Raw genomic sequence first — 12,691 nt, 5'->3', positions numbered from 1 at the left:
TTTGAGTCATTTAAGAGAAAAAAAAATCACTCTTTAAATGTGAATATGCTCTGGTTTATTTACTCCTGTTGGACAAAACGACATCTGAGGGCGAGATCAATATTTTCTGACACTGTATGGACCAAACAACCAATCGATTAGTGGAAAAAGCGATCAGCAGATTGATCATCCGATTTTACAACAAGATCAATCAGTTTTTTACCATCTTCTAATATTTAATGGCCCAAACAACTAAAATAATTGATAATCGGTATTGGTTGCAGCCCAGTTGAGTGCTGACCTCAAACAGTTTATCACCTTGAGGAACTGAAACACCAGGTGTGATTTGAGCCTTAAAGGAGCAGTTCAACATTTTGGACTTTCAGTGAGATGTTCACATGTCTGAGTCGGGTTCTTAGCTTAGCTTAGCATAAAGACTGGCAGCAGAGACTGAGAGAGACTGATCTTATAACAACAGGAACTGTTCCTTTAAGACGTGCAGCAGCTGCCCCGCCCCCGTGCCCTCTGTGATTTGTAGTTTTTGTATTTTTTGACTACTGCGACATTTTCCTGCTTTAGGCCGTTATTTTGTTTGCCGCTTTCTCCGCTTGTTCTTCTTCTGTGGTGTTAGTACAAGTGGACTGCTGCAGCTCAGTCAGTGTTTGTGTGTGTGTGTGTGTGTGTGTGTGTGTGTGTGTGTGTGTGTGTGTGTGTGTGTGTGTGTGTGTGTCAGAGTGTGTGTGTGTGTTGTTGACGGAGCTCAGCTGTAGACACTACACTGGAGCCGCCGCAGCCTCCTCTGCTGTGTATTTATTTAGTTGAGCTCTTTATTTATGACTCTTAGACTCATTCAGCTCCTGACGTTCTCCTGACGTTCTCCTTCTGTTTGTGTTTGTTCTCATGTACAAATAATAATAAATGACTTTTTATAACCTACTCTTTTTCTTTTGTCCTTATTATTTTTTTCCGCTAAAAGTGTTTCACCAAATTTCACCAAAATTGGCAGGTTGGTTGCAAATTACACTCGTTGACCTCAAGGAGGTGCTGTAACACGTTTACACACAATAAGTTTACATTTTTGCAATTATCTTGAAAGCAAGATGATTCTTTTTTGGGCATTAGCTTTTACTTTGATAGTAAAGTGGCTGCAGGAAGGAATCAGACTGGCAGCCGCTGAGGAGGACAGTTAGTCTCCTGCTTCAAAAATAAAAACTTTTATGACTTTTTCTCAGTTTTATCAAAATGCTGTTTTTGTGAACTCCTCTCAGGCCACTGGTCTAATTGTGCTGAAAATGAGTCGGCATCATCTGCGTCTGGAGATGGAGTCAGAGTTGTGATCTGGGATGGAGCTGTGGTACTGAGGCCCCGCCCACAAAGTTCAGTTTTTATGTCATCAAATAAATAATCAAAACCAAACTGACAAGATAAATGAGCAAACATCAGCGTGATAATTAACGACCTAAAATGACAAACATTTATTTGATGTTTTAGTTTTAGTTATGTCCCATCTGCTCACATGGAGGGGGGCGGGGCTTATGACCTATACTGTAGCCAGCCACCGGGGGGCATCCAGACGATCTGGGGGGACTTTTGGCTCAGTAGAGAATACGGAGTAAAATATATATGTATATATATATATATACATATAGTATATATATATATATATATATATATATATATATATATATATATATATATATATATATATATATATATATATATATATATATACACTCCACAACATGTCTACACAAACTCAAACTACTTTAACCAGGAGGGAGCAGCTGATCATGTGACCAGTCAGTCAGCTGATCGCTGAGAGGAGAGAACAGGTGTCTCAGTAGAATCTGCAGAAACTACAGAAATCGATTATCTTTTCTCTGATAACTTACGTAGCTCATACAGACCGTTAATAACCTGTTATAACCTCACTGTAGGAGTGTTAAAGGATCTGCGGCTGCCAGATACCCAGTGGTGGACAAAGTACTCAGCCCCAGTACTTGAGTCAAAGTATAGATACTCCTGGTCAAATATTACTTAACTACAAGTGAAAGTTGCTCAGTCAAAATTTTACTCAAGTTAAAGTATTAGAGTACTTGCTTTTAAAAATACTTAAGTATTCAAAAGTACAAAGTACATTTTCTAATATCAATACATACTGTATTGTTTTCATGATGCGTTTACAGAAGCTTGTAACTCTGAAACCATCTAATGATGAACTGACCTGCTGTAGATCCACTCTGCTACACGAAGTCTATAGAAACACAATCAGAACCAAACGGGACAGTTATTGTCATTTTTTGATGTAACTGTATTAAAATCACATCATAAAATTAGATTGAAGTCGACTGTAAGGATTTCTTTAAGTTAAATAACTCAGATTTCTTTCTGTCTTCAGAGGCAGTATATATACATGAATTATGTGGTATTTTTCACCCCGATAAAAACAATCCAACTTTAAAAGCTACCTGGAACAATTAATAATTATAATAACATCTTGAGATTTCATTTTGTTTTTCTCCTGCCGTCACCATTACAGCTTTTTGTTTGAATGACAGAGGGAGAGTTTGTTTGTTCTTGTTACAGACGCCTGGATGATGTATTTCCACTTTTACATCAATCCAGAGGAGCTCTGTGATTGGTTTTCTTTTGTAAGGAACACGTCATGTGACCAACTGCATTTTAGAAAAGAAAAAAACACCAACAGCTGATTTCAAAGCTCAGTCGAAAAGTAACAACAACCTTCATATAAATGTAGCGAGTCAAAAGTACAATATTTGTCTTTGAAATGTAGTGGAGTGAAAGTAATAAGTTTCCAAAAAAAACAAATACTCAAGTAAAGTACAGATACTCAAAAATGTACTTAAGTACAGTACTCAAGTAAATGAACTTCACTACTGTCCACCGCTGCAGATACCACAGGACACATTCATTCACTCACTCTCACTAACAGCAGCATAATTAGTTATAGTTAATTAATTAATTAATTAACTAATTAACTAATTAACTATTCAATTAAAAAAAAACAGATGATTACAAAGTTGTTAAGCTCAGTGAGATGATAAAAGTGTTGGTTGCTATGGTAACAGCCGTAAAGGTTGCTGGGTGATGGCGGATTGACCTGTGATGACAGGATCATCAGACTTGGTTCAGACTCGCCTCTGTGAGACCAAACTGGGGAAAATGTTGGACTCGTCCTGTCCTCTTCGGACGGGGAGGTTTGCGCTCCATGTGGCCCCGCCTCTCTGCTCCATGTGACCCCGCCCTTCTGCTCCCCCCTCCTTCCTCCTCCTCTCCCAGACTCCCTCCTCCTCCTCCTCCTCCTGCTCCGCTCGGACTGTCGGCCACATTCCCCGCTCCTTTCACCCTGATAAACTGCTCTGATCTGCGGAGACCAGCCGACTGACCCGGGACAACATGGTGAGACCCTCCGCAGACTGTCCCCGGGACTGATAGTGGTCCTCAAAGACCGGGTGCGTGCTCGGCGCGGGGCCGCGCGGGTCTCTCGAGGACCGTTATCTGTCTCCGCGGGGAGCGTGATGTTAGCTGTTAGCATGTTAGCATGGCCGCCGCTCCGCTCCGCTAACCGTTACTCTGCTAAAACCGTTAGCCGCTGTCTGTCCGCCCGTTATTCGGTGAATACGTCACACCGAGCCGTCTCCTGGTGGCGGACGTCGGTCGTGGACAACTAACGGACACTTTTGTGTTTATTGTCTGAATGTAACGGTCGGTGTTCCGGGCCGGGCCGGGCCGGGCCTGCCCTCAGGCCGTGTGGCCCGGGGCGGCCATCTTAGTCCCGCTGTGGTCCTGCGGGACTGACGGACCCGCACCCAGGACCGGGACCCGCTCATGAAGCTGACCAGCTGGGCCCATTGAACCGGACTGAACCGAACCAGACCGATCCGACTGAAAGAGAAGGGTCCGGGAGGTCCGATTCGGTCCGAGTCAGTGAGAGAGAGACAGACAGACAGAGAGACAGACAGACAGACTGCAGAGTCACGGCTGTCTGTCTGTGAGCTCTGGTTTAACTGACTCACACCAGTCAGTGAACCAGTTACACACCAGCTACAAACCAGTTACATTAGTGTGAGCAGTGAACACTGGGATCATCAATACTTCAATCATCAATACATCAGTTTAATATCTGAAATTATTACATATGAAATAAAAAGACTCTGGTTTCATGTGTTTAGATTATAAGAAGTGATTAACTGATTAAAGAAGATTTTTAACTTCTGTAAACTGTCAGAAAATCAGTTTTTCTGCAGCAGAACTCCGATCAATCTACAGCACTTTAATAATATTTAATTTATTTCCAAAAAATGTTGATCAGAGTCCAAGATGACGTCCTCAAATGTCTCGTTTTGTCCTCAACTCAAAGATATTCAGTTTACTGTCAGAGACGAGGAAAGAAAGCAGAAAATAATCACATTTAAAAAACTGAAATCAGAGAATTTGGACTTTTTTAATCACAAAAAATGGCTCAAACTGATTAATTGATTAATTAATCCTGTCACAGTCTTGTCGATTAAAAAACATGGATCCAAACGTGTGAAAACAGGTTGAGCGCTCCACCTGTTTTTCAACCAGTGATCAATCTGCCAAAAATCTTTCCACTAATCGATCAGTCGTTTGGTCCGTAAAGCGTCAGCCGTGTGCTTTAACGTGGCTGAGCGTCTTGCGGCGCTCTCAGCGGATCAGCTGATTGCCCTGTTGGTCCAACTCGGTCAGCTGATCGGTTTGATGTGAAGCTGCAGCCTAAAGGGACATTCTGTGAAATATATTGTTGAGCTCGGTCAGTCAACAGACGCTTCTGTTCATCCACAATAAAACTTTATTTAAAAGAAACATTTCGGACGAAAAGATACGATCCAGAGTCGAAACAGACGGATGGAAGAAGTCAGATAATAATAATGATGCTTCTGAAAGAACAACAACAACAAGCTCCTCCAAAAAGTCTGTCTGTTTATTTATTTTTTTATTTTTGCCCAAAATAACAAGACAAGGAATAATAACAGACAAGAGGAAAAAACTGTGTATTATATAGAATATTATACATATAGATAGATATACATATATAGACATTATTACATTTATTATTGTATTAGAGTGGTAGATCTGTATCTGATCAAAAGTCCTAATCATCATGTTTGACACATTTTCTTCAGTATCAACTAAGGATGATAACAATTAATCTATAGTCAATTAATCAGTCAGTAAGAATTTGATTAATCATGTAAAATTTTATTGATCTACTATCAAATAAACATATAAATCATGAAGCTCTTTATATGTCTCATATTCTACACTCTTAGAAATAAGGGTTCTTCCTGAAGGGCTGTGGTTCTACCCAGAACAGTTTGCGTCTGAAGAACCCTTTTTTGAGGAAAGGGTTTATCAAAGGTTCTTTGTAAGAACCCTTTTCACCCAAAGAACCTTTTTTTTTTTTTTTTAGAAGAAAGAGGTCTTCAAGGATTGTGTTCTAGGTAAAACTCTTGGAATGTAAAAAGGTTCTTGGTAGAACCACCTGGTTGCATTCTTTTTTTTGCACACTTAGAGAGGTAGAAAGGTTCTGAATAGAACCTCCGGGGGAGGGTTTTGGGTGGAACCATTGAAGGGAACTCTTTGAAATGGTTCCATGGTTCGAACGGGAACCAAAAATGGTTCTCCTATGGGGACAAGCTGAAGAACCCTGTATGGTTCTAGTTAGCAGCTTTTCAGGGTGTATGTGACGCTGTCGGAGAACGTGGAACGTGTTGCCGTGGAAATAAAACTTTGATTGAGGGGCTGTTTGGTAAATGCAACATTTGAAATATTTTGTAAGTCTGATTAATCGATGAATCGATCATTAATTTTTCCAATGATCGATTATGGACGGGGCTCACAGTTTAGAAGCCTAATATCAACAGTAGTCCAGTTGTCGTTGTTTCCATGGTTACCGTACAAACAGCCAGTGTAGCGTCTGTTCTTTCGTCCTTTCGTTACCCTCCTGATATTCCACCGAGGTGAACGGTGTTATGGTGATATTTGTGTTAAACCGCTCTGTGCTTCATACTCCCACGATGTAGGCGGAGCTGATCGTCATAGCGACATTATTCCCACGCTCAGCGTGGATTCACCGTCGCTCTTTCGTCGAAGCCAGTAATGATTCTGCCCCTCCCCCTCCGTGATGTTCACTGATGTTCCCCACTCAGGGTGGAACGCGGCTCTGAACAGTCAGCAGTCTGTTTGTTATCTTACCGTCGTCATCTGGACCGAATCCAACGTGATCCACATCAGGAGCTGAGGCTTTTCATTCTTTTTAACCAAGCAGTCCTGAAACCGTCGGGGCTGGACGTCGATTCAGATTTCCCCCGTTCCGTTTGATTCATGATTTGATTCAGTTTGATTTGGAATGATTCAGTTAAATTAAAAGTTTTGTTTGGATGTGGAAGAGAGTCTCGGAGAACTAATGCTGTAAATTGTAGGTGGAACCCTCTAACCTGGGGCGTTATTAAAGAACTGACCCGAAAGTGGAGACAATAATCATGTACTTTTTATGAAACATGACCTGACAAACACTCAAATCATCAGGATCTCACACTAAGAGAAAGGCTGCTCACGTGAGACCGTACCACACCCGCAGGACCAAAGACCGATATCAAGAGAACATCTTGTGGGATCTCGTGAATCGATATCGGACCAGGCAGAATCAGAATCATTTTTGACTCAATACATCAAACGTGTGACAGTATTGTCAGGATGATTATTGGCGCTGTCTGAACACGGTGAGATTTTTAATCAATAATCATCAGTAACGTGGATTTAATGCCTGGTTAAAGACACACAATCAAACCGCCAGAACAGGAAATGACATCACTTTTCTGCAGCAGTTGTCAAACTGTGGGACGCAGAGTGACTGCAGGATGGAGGAGTGGAGCAGACCTTAGAAACATAGAACTGTTCTGGGTAGAACCTCCAGAGAGGGTTCTAGGTGGTACCATTGCACCATAAAAGGGACCATTTTTTGGTTCCTGTTAGAACTTTCATAAAAGTTCTAACAGGAACCAAAAATGGTTCTTCTATGGGGACAAGCTGAAGAACCCTTATAATTCTAGTTAGAAGCTTTATCTCTAAGAGTGTATGTAACACTGTCGGAGAACGTGGAACATGTTGCCGTGGAAATAAAACTTTGAATGTTCAGTAAAACCAACATTTTTAAGATTTTGTAAGTTTGATTAATTGAAGAATTTATTGTTTATTTATTGTGAAACCAGAATCTTTTTATTTCTGAAAATATAAATTATTTTTTTAAATTGATTTTGGCGTTTGAAAAAACACTCAAAACAATTAATTGGTCATCAAAATATGGATTGGTTGTTGCAGTTCTGTATTCAGGTGTTTATATGAACCAGTCATCATCAGAGTTACCTGTCAGGTTTAGAGTATTGATCACCTGAAGTTCTGATCTTTATTGTTAATCATCTCAGCCCGGTTCCACCATGTGGATTGCTGTCACTTGTGCTGTATCAGTTAAGTTTACTGACGGTCCGTGTTGTTGTGGTTTGCAGGCGTCAGGTGTGACAGTGAACGATGAGGTCATCAGGGTGTTCAACGACATGAAGGTGAGGAAGTCGTCGACCCAGGACGAGGTGAAGAAGAGGAAGAAGGCGGTCCTGTTCTGTCTCAGCGACGACCATAAGAAGATCATCGTGGAGGAGGGGAAGCAGATCCTGGTGGGGGATATCGGAGAGACCGTGGACGACCCCTACGCCTGCTTCGTCAAGCTCCTCCCCCTCGACGACTGCAGATACGGCCTGTACGACGCCACCTATGAGACCAAGGAGTCCAAGAAGGAGGACCTGGTCTTCATCTTCTGGTACCGAATCAGTCATCACTTACTGTTAGACCTTTTAGCGACCTGCAACTTCAGCTGTGATCATCAGACATCATCCATGTCCATTTTATAGACAACTAATCATTAGTGGAAAAATTATTGCCAGATTGATCACTAGTTGAAAAACAAGTCCAAACATGTGAAAACAGGTGGAGTCTGGGATAAATACGCCGTTTCCTTAAATTCTTCACAATAAAAGTCCCTGTTGTTTTGTCAGTGAAACACTGTTATTATGAAGCAGGAGATGTTTCCTTCAGTGTTTCATCAGCAGTAACTTAACATGACAGCGACAGCTGAAGTGAATATGAAACTGTAAAATACAGCAGATCCCTGAAAGTACAAACAGCGACAGAGGAGAGAAACTACATTTCAAACTACAGAGATTCAGTTAGAAGCTACAGAAGGACCATAAAGAGACTTTAAGAAACGTCTTTCTCACACATGAGCTCGGTTGCGCAACACTCGCTTGTTTGAGGGTGAAAAAGGGGGTTTGGTGTTGCCAACCGTTGGCAAGACGTTGCCGCAGTCCACTTGGAGGCGGGTCGGACTCACTTAGGCCCCAATCCAGAGTCGGTCCATCTTGCACGCAACTCGGCGCGATAAAAGTGGTGATGGAAATGCAAATCAGTGCGGCTTGGCTGGATGTGGGTGGGAAGAGGTTAGAGGACATCACCCGTCTTTAATCTAAATTTAATGATGTAGAGAAGAGTCAGTGTTAACACCTGCATTAGTGTTTCATCACAGTACAGTGATATGATTTTAGTTCACAGCTCAGAAACGTGTTTAAGAGTACAGTAGCTCTTAAAGAAAACAGCATGTTGGAGAATTGGACCCTGAAACATCAGCTGACTGACTGAAAATAATGGAAGAGCTCAAACAGTCCAGCGCGGTGGCTCATAAATGTTTACTTTCTGAAAATAAACACAAAGAAACAGAAGCATCTATATCTGTACAGTAATACAGAGCCAATGAGCTACGTTAGCTGTCTAAACAAGTGTGAAACAACATTACAGTGGGACAATAAATACACCAATCATCACCAAGTTAGTTCAACATCAGGAAAGACAGAGACTCCTCATTTGGTTCCACTGTTGATTGGTTAAAACTGATTGGGGCTGCCACAAATGATTATTTTCATCTTTGATTAATTGTTTTCATGATTAATCAATTAACCATTACGTCTATAAAATGTCCAAAAACAATGTCGGACTCTTAGATTCTCTTAGAGTCTTCACGTCTTCACGTCTTGTTTTGTCCAACCAACAGTCCAAAATCCAAAGACTCTTTTGTTTACTGTCAGAAATGACAAAGAAAAGCAGCACATCCTCACATTTAAGAAGCTCCATGTTGACGAGTCACCTGAACTCACCTGAGCTCTGACTGTCGTGTCGTCCTCAGGGCTCCAGACAGCGCTCCACTGAAGAGCAAGATGATCTACGCCAGCTCTAAAGATGCCATCAAAAAGAAGTTTACAGGTGAGTCGCCATGTGATCTGCTGACCTCACAGGTCATCGCGTTGGGTGCTTTTCATTACGTTGAGCTTTGCCTCCTCGTCTCATCTCTCCTTCGTCGACCTGGAAGTTGCCATGATGGAGGATTTTCCAATTTCTTAAATGCACCTGGAGGAGACGAGGAGAGAGGAGGCTTCTGGAGGAGCTCAGAGTGAGGATACACCGGTGTATCCTACGCAGAAGTCTTTTATCAATTAAGGGGCGTGTCGTATAAATGACGCACTCCATGTTATCCTGAACACAATGAAATAATTTTTATTACACAGTTTATTGTCACAGTTACATGATGGAACACAATATCATGCACCGTCAGTCTGCGTGTGATGTGTCTGTCTGCACATGATGAGTCTGTCTGCACGCGATGTGTCTGTCTGCGTGTGATGAGTCTGTCTGCGTGTGGTGTGTCTGTCTGCGTGTGATGTGTCTGTCTGCACATGATGAGTCTGTCTGCACGCGATGTGTCTGTCTGTGTGCGGTGTCGGTCTGCGTGTGATGAGTCTGTCTGCGTGTGGTGTGTCTGTCTGCGTGTGATGTGTCTGTCTGCACATGATGAGTCTGTCTGCACGCGATGTGTCTGTCTGTGTGATGAGTCGGTCTGCGTGTGATGAGTCGGTCTGCGTGTGATGAGTCGGTCTGCGTGTGATGAGTCGGTCTGCGTGTGATGTGTCTGTCTGCGTGTGATGAGTCTGTCTGCGTGTGATGAGTCTGTCTGCGTGTGATGAGTCTGTCTGCGTGTGATGAGTCTGTCTGCGTGTGGTGTGTCTGGGACTTGTGTCTCGTCAGTGACCTCAGGTGCGTCTCCTCCTCAGGTATCAAACACGAGTGGCAGGTGAACGGGCTGGACGACATCCAGGACCGCAGCACGCTGGCCGAGAAGCTGGGCGGGAACGTGGTGGTGTCTCTGGAGGGCAAGCCGATGTGATGTCATTGCGGCGAGCCAAGCGGAGCCAAGCCAACCGCCGTGCCATCCGGACCGAAGCACCTGACCCCACCTGAACACCGCCGCTTCACTCAGCAGCTTGCTCTGTCTGTATCCATGTCCTGAAGGATTAGCATCTTTAGGCCTCTTTGTTTTCTTTTTTGTTCTTTTTGCTTTTTTTTTCCAACATGAAGGAGATCTCATTAACGTAACGATATGCAAACACCTCCCAGTCTGTTGCCACATGACTTCTGTTCACCTGGCAGAAAAAAAACAAAACAAAAAACGACACACTACCAAACCCCAGGAAGGTTGTCTCTCTCTCACAGTTTTGCCAAAAAGTCGATGTGAAGGAAGCAGCCACGCGTGTCGGAGGTGAGCCAGCGGGCGCCGCGCCACGCCACGCCGCACCGCAAAGCTCCGCCTCCTGCAGCTTTTTACATATGACTTTATTTATTATTGTAAACTGTTGTTTCTTCTTCAGCATGTCCAAACCAGGCAGACGTATGTTAGACTATGCATTGAGCAGAGAAAGAAGGAGAAGAAGAAGAAGAAGAAGAAAAGAACCCAGCAGCACTTTTTGTTGAAACACTACAGGTTAAATAATTCTGGTCTCACGTTTGTTTACCTCCGTTTGTTTCATTCCTGTCGGACTCACTGTCATTCTAGCTGTTTGGTCGTCGCCTTACTTTCAGTTTGAATGTAACCGTCACACCAGTTAGTTAGAGTGCACTTTTATTTTGTAAAGAAACACTACAGGAAGCAGATTTGACCCCAGCAGTGAGAGACGACCCCACAACAACAACAACGACGACAACAACAACAACACGACAACATCTGGAGCCTTAAAGTGGAACGTTGTTTCTGAGATCACAGGAAGCCACTTTGCAATAAAAGCCTGTGGCAGATCTGACGCCTCCCGCCTCGTCTCTGCTTCCACCAATCACCCGCAGGTCGTTCTGTCAGTTCTCTGTTCTGTCTGTGGCTCACCTTTGACCCTTTAAACGCCGGTCAGCTGTGAACGACATCTGAGTGAAAACGTTCTGAACGCCATAGAACCTGTCAGGCCCTTGTCCACCAACATGGAACCGTTCTGAGCGTTTCCACCTGAAATAAATTCGTTCCGAACTTGAACTAAAAGTTGCAGGAACCAAAGTGGGCGTGTCATGTTCTACAGGTCATAATGGTTCCATTCAAATCTGGGGCAAATGTGAGCTGGTTCACTAGATAGCATCAAGGTTCTTGAACAGAACCAGTTCAAGAACCAGAGCAGATGTGTTGGAAAAGGAAGAGAACCTCTTTTGTCCCCAGTAGAAGCACTGTGACCACTAAAAGAACCCAGATGAAATTATTGTAACCTAGGTAGAACACAAGCAGGAACAGTCAGACCCCCTCTAGAACCCCAGTATAGCATGACTATGTTCTAATGTAAAAGAACATGAATAACATCAGTGAAACTTCAGTAGAACCTCAGGTATAACATCAATTAATCATCAGCTGACCCAGTGGAACCCCCATAGAACCTTAATAGGTCCGTTGTCATCAGTAGGACAAATGTAACACCAGTAGGATCTCAGTAGAACCCTAGTAGAACAACTGGAAGCCAATTAGAATCGTTGGAGATCAATAGAACCTTGTTGGAACCAGTTGAAACCCAACAGAACCAGTATGATCTTAGTAGAGTCCTGTTAGACACACTTCAAACTCAGAACCTCATTAGAACAGTTCAGTTTTGTTGGTAAAACCCAAATGAGAACCAGTATAAACTCAGTACAACCCATTATAGCCAGTATTTCCATGGAATCCAGCCACAGCCTGTAGAACTTTATCAGAACCAATAAAACCTGCTTAGAACCAGTATAAGCTCATTAGTTGTTGTTAAACTTTAGTAGAACCCCAAGTAGAGCCAGTATTTCCTCAATCAGAATCAATACAGTCTGAGAACCTCAGTAGAACAGCTGCATTTGTACAGCTAGCATGACTTCAGTGGAACCCTGGTAGAACTTTTACAGTCTGTGGAATCACAAGTAAAACACGATAAACCCTGTAGCACCAATATGACTACAGTAGAACCCCCATTAGAACCATTTCAAATTCAGCAGAATCCCGTTGCAGCCAGTAGAACATCATTAGAACCAATAAAACACAGAACTAGTATTAAGCCATTAGTAGCTGTGTAACTTCAGTAGAACCGGTATTTATCCAACAGAACCCTATTAAATTCAGTGGAGACTTAAAATCAGTATGAGCTCCAGTAGATCCCATTTTAAAAGTATGACTTCAATAGAACCCCACTAGAACACTTTCAAAATGTGTGGAATCCTCCATAACGCACATGAACCCTATAGAACCAGTAAAACCCCAATTGAACCCCCATTAGAACCGTTGCAAACTCAATAGAATCCA

The 12,691-nt window shown here is 42.7% G+C and overlaps 1 protein-coding gene across 1 annotated transcript; it reads left to right on the top strand.

Moving 5' to 3' along the window:
* The first annotated feature begins 3,237 nt into the window (after positions 1-3,237).
* Positions 3,238-11,198, top strand: cfl2 (cofilin 2 (muscle)). Its single transcript, XM_084742144.1, has 4 exons — positions 3,238-3,399; positions 7,530-7,837; positions 9,254-9,330; positions 10,176-11,198. Exons 1-4 carry the CDS (start codon positions 3,397-3,399, stop codon positions 10,286-10,288), a joined length of 501 nt encoding a protein of 166 aa, XP_084598270.1. The 5' UTR covers positions 3,238-3,396; the 3' UTR covers positions 10,289-11,198.
* Positions 11,199-12,691: the final 1,493 nt, after the last annotated feature.

This window comes from Lutjanus erythropterus, chromosome 18 (genome assembly GCF_056507025.1).
Source record: "Lutjanus erythropterus isolate fLutEry1 chromosome 18, fLutEry1.hap2, whole genome shotgun sequence".
Lineage (NCBI taxonomy): Eukaryota > Metazoa > Chordata > Actinopteri > Lutjaniformes > Lutjanidae > Lutjanus > Lutjanus erythropterus.
Note: the sequence above shows the minus strand (reverse complement) of the source record. Positions and strands in the feature narration are given on the sequence as shown.